Below are 5303 nucleotides of genomic sequence, written 5' to 3' on the forward strand. Positions count from 1 at the left end.
AGATCTCGTCTCTCTCTGGTTGTATTCATTTGGACGTTGCTTATGATTCTTGAGCTCGATTGTCATTTACCATTTTTCGGTCGCCTAGTGTGCGTCCTTTATATTTGTCCATATTATCTATTGCAACACCCTATCATCCCACTCCTTGCTTTTCTTTGTATGTATTATCAGGCCCCGCTGAGGGTCATAGCCATATTATCTCTACTGCCGCAGAGCGGGACCCCGACGCGTTCACCGGGCTAACTCGGACTAGTGCTCAGCACGAGAGCGTGTGTACATGGCAAGAGTAGACTATAACACATGTTGCAAAACAAATGCTGACAGGAGAAATAGCGTGGCACCTACCTTTTACTCGATCTCCGCTCGCGATCTCACTGCCTAGATCTCAATGTATTGTGATCTCGTTGCGTCGTCACGGTGACGGCCTAAGCCCGCAGAGGAGGTAGCAGAAAAACAATGACAGAATAATTGATGTAGAGGGTGTGTTGCACATGCTAAGTACTCATGTAGACATATGTGGAGATTCGTAATATAACTGTTTACCTACGAGCAATTGCCAATCGGCGGCAGAACATCAGGAAAAGAAGACACGATATACAGTTCGCAACACACAACGAAAAGCGAACGCCTCGCATTCCTTCCGCGCACCATTGCTGTATCTGCCGGCCACCTTCCTTGCCCTGCTCGACGCGTCCGGGTTGTTGAGGACCTGAGCCGACGACGCTGCCTACAGCCTGCGGTCGCTCCGTACGCACTGTCGGCCTGTGCCATACCACTGCTCGTCATACGCCAGTCGCAATGCATGTACTGGGGGCTCCATACCTTCGTGGGGTCGCAGCCCATCCTGCGCCGCGACGGGTTCATGCGCGCATGGCCGCCAGGCACCGTGCACTGGTTGCGCTTCGTGTTCTGCATGCCAGGTGGAACATGCTGGCGAGCATGTCGTTACATATATATCGTAACATTGGACCGCCTGGCCAATGAAAGCTGCGAAAGTTGTGATGCAGACGCGAAAGTCGTGGGATGGCGGGCGTTTAGCCAAGCCAGCAGACAGGGAGGCTTGCTGGCGGACGACCACACAAAGCGAGGCCACCACAGTCCTGAAATGATACCCCGCGCAAACTCGCTGCAGTCGATCTTGAGGTTCTCGAGCGCGAGTGATCAGCGCTTGGTTCTGCCCTTTCCGGTGGCGTCGACTCTGTCGTCACCGGTTGTCGTGCAAGGTGCGACTGCGAAAAGCGGGGATCAGGCGGTACCTTGCCTTCCTGCCGCGACGAGCACAGCAGAAATGTGTGTATGCGGTAGAACACTCAGTAGTACGAGGTCCCCAGGTGTGTTCACTATGCGTAGTGTGTTTGAGCCGTGCTGGTCAGGTGCCTCCGTGGTCTCCGTCTTTCCACGTGGCAAACTCGGAGTGCGCACGACAGTTGGATACTGCCGTGTCTGGGGCGTGGGGCAGGGGCGCAGCGTCGCGAAAGAGGAAGAGGCACAATAGGCGCTTGAGTATCAGAGGTGGGGATCAACTTTGGAGCGTCGTCGTCTCGTTACGGCCTCGAGAAAAACGATCATTGGGATCCAAGGAGAGACATCATTCTTTAGGGGCAGGGAAGGCATGGACCTGCGAGCGGAGAGAGCGAGAGGTGATGTTGACTCCATTCTATCCGCAGGGTCGGGCATAGTAGTTGTCGTAGAGACATGGCGTCGCAGCAGGTACCATAGGTGCATGCGGCGTCGCCTGGGCTTCAGGTTTCTCGAATACGCAATGAAAGACGCCCGGGAGAGGTAAACATCGAGGCCACCAGCGGTGCATTTATGTTGCGAATCGCAGCTGCCGACTCGACGCGTTCCACATTCTCGATGTAAACGTCCCTGACGCATGAGTCATCTGCTCGATTGTCGCCGATATGGATGCAAACACAGACGGGATAGTCGTGTAGGACGCTCCGCAACGGCGGAAAAAATCCATCTCGAGCATACATTGCCGAGTTTAAGCTGGCATCTCCTCGTAGCTGGTGAGGTATTGAAGCCAGGGAGTGTTCGTGAGCGGGATAATGCCAGTAGCTCTTCTCGATTTACGTCTTTGTGGAGAGTATTGTCTATGTCGACCTTAAAATCTCGGTCAAAACTGAAAGCTGCTTCGAGAACCAAAAGGACGTGTGAGGATTCGGGCCGCTTCGCAAGAATGCACCGCAGCTCACGTACCCATGCGATCTTTCGCGGCTTTGCTCCTCAACGTGACGATACCTGCGTTCCAGATGTCATTTTCCCGATAAAGCTTGCGCGCACGACACCGTTACCTGCCACGAACCTGCCGGGCTGTCCGATTTCAAGTTTCAAAATTTTGGGAGCTTCGCTCTTCCGGAGCTCATCCATTTGCCACGCGCGTACCTTCGAGGCTTGTCATGCGGGACAGTATGCGTGGTCCTTGAGTATGAAGTTGAGTGGCGCGTGCGAGCGTTGGAAACGAGGACGACGCCCAGAGCGCAAGGTCTGCGGCTGTATCGCGAAGCACATACATTAATATTGATGAATATTCACTGGCCCTGAACCCAAGGATACACGCTCACCTCGCCTGACACGCCACAGCCGACTCATGCTGGGCAGAATCGTGTGCTGCCTTCTCCCCAACGGCCGCGCCACCTCCTGAGCTGGCGGGTGCAGCGCGGCGGAATTGGTACGCGCAAAATAGACAGCGAACTGGATGTGGACGCTCCGACTCAGACCCTGCAGGTGGCCTGAGGTGAAGGTGGCAAAACTCCGACAAAAATGGCGAAGCCTTGTGGCGCTCGGAGACCGCCGGCGCTTTTGGGCGAGCAGAGACCAACTCCGACTTGGCTCTTCTGCTCCTCGACCTCCGCCATGAGTCGGCCTCTGCCGGGCCCTGCGATAGATGTCGCCATGTAATCTTTTCTTTAGAAATCCAAATGTGAAGCATATTCCATGCTTCGTCTAAATTGTCTCGCTCTCCGGATGTTGCCGCCGGTATAACACTGCGACCGGCTCTCCTTCACGCTCTCCAAGCCACCACGTCTGGTCCCAGCAGGAGGATGTCTGCGACAGCCCCTTTCTCTGCTCCCTTCAAGCGCCCTTATGCCGCTGGATACGCTCGTCGAGCTCGACTGGCAACCAGAGCCGCGCTTATCAATTACAGGACGCCAATCCGGAGGGAGAGTCGTTGGTCAGAAGTATATTGGCACGGAGCTGGGACTTAGGTGCGCATGCATACTTACTCTCAGCTGGCTGCTGTTTGATAGAATACGGCGCAACCCCTTTGGGTACAGTGTCGAATCTCTCTGTGGCTTGCCCGCGTATGATCTGCTGTGCGCTGCGGCCGGGATGAACTCGCTCTCTAGGACGACGATAGCCATCCACAGAGCAACGGAAGGCTCGAGACAGGAGGAGCGCCTTTGGAGATCTCAAGAGTACAATGGAAGACGATTGGATGCACTGGCTTTCGACCTCCATACTCGATCCGTCTCGGAACGCCCACGAGCAGCGTCAGAATGTGTACGGGAAGAAAAGCTAACTGGAGCTCGAGGACTATAGGATCTCGTGGAGCACTGTGTGTGGCACCTTTATATCGAAGAGCGGGCCCACGAAGTCGCGCGTGGGTCACGGCCTTCTACCGCTCAAGTTCGTGCGTTTCTGCAACGTTAGGCGGAAGCTCGTACGTTTATATCACTTTTGATACAACTTGCGCTCACGCAGATATTAGGGCCGCCAGTGGCCAGACAAAGTTCTGTGGATTCGCAAGCCAAGAAGAGACTCTCGCGTTTCCGCTGCTCCATTATGCTCACGACCACGTCTTGGCATCACCCCTTTTCAGCTCTCAAGAAGCACTAGCTTAGACTCTGTCTGATTTGCAAGCTGTCGAGGTGCACGTCGATTCGTTGTTGCAGGGTATCTTGATGACCATTCCATTGACGTTCGCATAAACGTCGGCAACATGGTCCGGGTGTACTCGACAACCCCACGCGCGGGCGACGCGAAGCGCAGGAAAATCTTTGCGCAGCGAACGGCCCAGAGCAGTACTCACACGTATGTGCTCGCTTTATCTATGAGCGTGGCCACGTCATGCTCAATATGTTTCGCAGCGCCGAGGGCGTTGCAAATCAGGTCGTATTCGGTCCACCCGGCAGATGGAGCAATCACTTGCGCTTTGTGGCTCTTATGTCGCGCAAGCACTTCGCACTGTAAGCCTTCAGCTAGAAAGAGCCCAACGAGTGGGCGATTGCGACTTGCAAACAAAAATCTATCGCTGCTGGTACCTGTGTTTACTTTCTTTGGGCGTCTATCGTAATGGACTCGGGCAACATGAAGTCCAAGCAGGGCCGCAATCCTGCTCGGATCTGTGCTGCCCGCTGCGGCGCCGTCTTCTCTGCAACGAGCGCCACTCCCGAGCTGGCGGGTGCGACAGCGACGGCGTCAGCTCTCACTCTCCGGCTCAAATTCAATTGCTTTCCCTACTCCTCGCCAGCATCCAGACGTCCGCACCCTTCCTAGTCGTCGCTCATATCAAGCTAGTGTCGAAGTGACAACACTCCGAGGCTGATCCACGCTTACCTCCAATACCTGAATGCCTCTTCCCTTTCACGCGACAAAGCATCTCCACTAGCTCGCACAAGTCCCCCAATTCCGCAATTTAGCTACAGCCGCACCGAGCGATCTTGCGCACTCGATTACTTTACCAGGGGAAAGACGAGAGTGCCGAGGCACCTGCGCGGCCTGACGCTAGCACAACGGGTGTCCTGCAGCGCCGGACGACCTGCCGTCGATACCGATCTCTTCTGCTGCCGGCGCGGCTCAGAAGGAGGATTTCGCATGGCGGCGGGAATGGTTCTCGCTTCGCTTCTCGTGGGTGCGCCTCACACGACACCGATGACGACGGAGTCGAACACCGCTGGCAGGGCCAATAAGCGCCAGTCGCTCGTACTTGGGGACCCAAGCTACCTCAAGGTGAACAGCAACGGGCTCCCGCGGGGCGTCGTCTCGCGATCGCGGTGGTGTCACTTTGGTCTTGGTGGTGATCGTTCGTCGATAGGCTTTGTTGTCTGTTGACATGGCCAACGCCGATCGTTTCGCGACTCCCGCGTCTGCGCCTCGACCTTCCCCGCTTTCACAGGTCTTTCGAGAGGGAAACCCGCGCTACGCACGCGCAGGGAGATTTGGGAAGTCTAGTCTGGATCAAGCTGTCCGGAGACTGGAGGGACGCACGCTGTATCAATACTGGAGTGCCGCTGACGACGTGTTTGCTGCGCGACGGTCAGTAGCCCTCGTGCCTTCGCGTTTCCTGTTGCTGAAGC

The 5303-nt window shown here is 55.8% G+C and overlaps 3 protein-coding genes across 3 annotated transcripts; all 3 read left to right on the plus strand.

The window, feature by feature from the left end:
* Nucleotides 1-3946: 3946 nt before the first annotated feature.
* On the plus strand, nucleotides 3947-4197 carry PHACADRAFT_201795 (uncharacterized protein; the record flags this gene model as incomplete). The annotated part of the gene is made up of 2 exons (XM_007402073.1): nucleotides 3947-4038; nucleotides 4095-4197. The coding sequence occupies 2 exons, from the start codon at nucleotides 3947-3949 to the stop codon at nucleotides 4195-4197; spliced, it is 195 nt and encodes a 64-aa protein (XP_007402135.1).
* A 102-nt stretch (nucleotides 4198-4299) lies between these two features.
* Nucleotides 4300-4503, plus strand: PHACADRAFT_167251 (uncharacterized protein; the record flags this gene model as incomplete). Its single annotated transcript, XM_007402074.1, has 1 exon — nucleotides 4300-4503. One exon carries the CDS (start codon nucleotides 4300-4302, stop codon nucleotides 4501-4503), a length of 204 nt encoding a protein of 67 aa, XP_007402136.1.
* A 101-nt stretch (nucleotides 4504-4604) lies between these two features.
* PHACADRAFT_265692 (uncharacterized protein) lies at nucleotides 4605-5058 on the plus strand (the record flags this gene model as incomplete). Its single annotated transcript, XM_007402075.1, has 1 exon — nucleotides 4605-5058. The coding sequence occupies exon 1, from the start codon at nucleotides 4834-4836 to the stop codon at nucleotides 5056-5058; it is 225 nt and encodes a 74-aa protein (XP_007402137.1). The 5' UTR covers nucleotides 4605-4833.
* Nucleotides 5059-5303: the final 245 nt, after the last annotated feature.

Source organism: Phanerochaete carnosa (assembly GCF_000300595.1).
Source record: "Phanerochaete carnosa HHB-10118-sp unplaced genomic scaffold PHACAscaffold_20, whole genome shotgun sequence".
Taxonomy (NCBI): domain Eukaryota; kingdom Fungi; phylum Basidiomycota; class Agaricomycetes; order Polyporales; family Phanerochaetaceae; genus Phanerochaete; species Phanerochaete carnosa.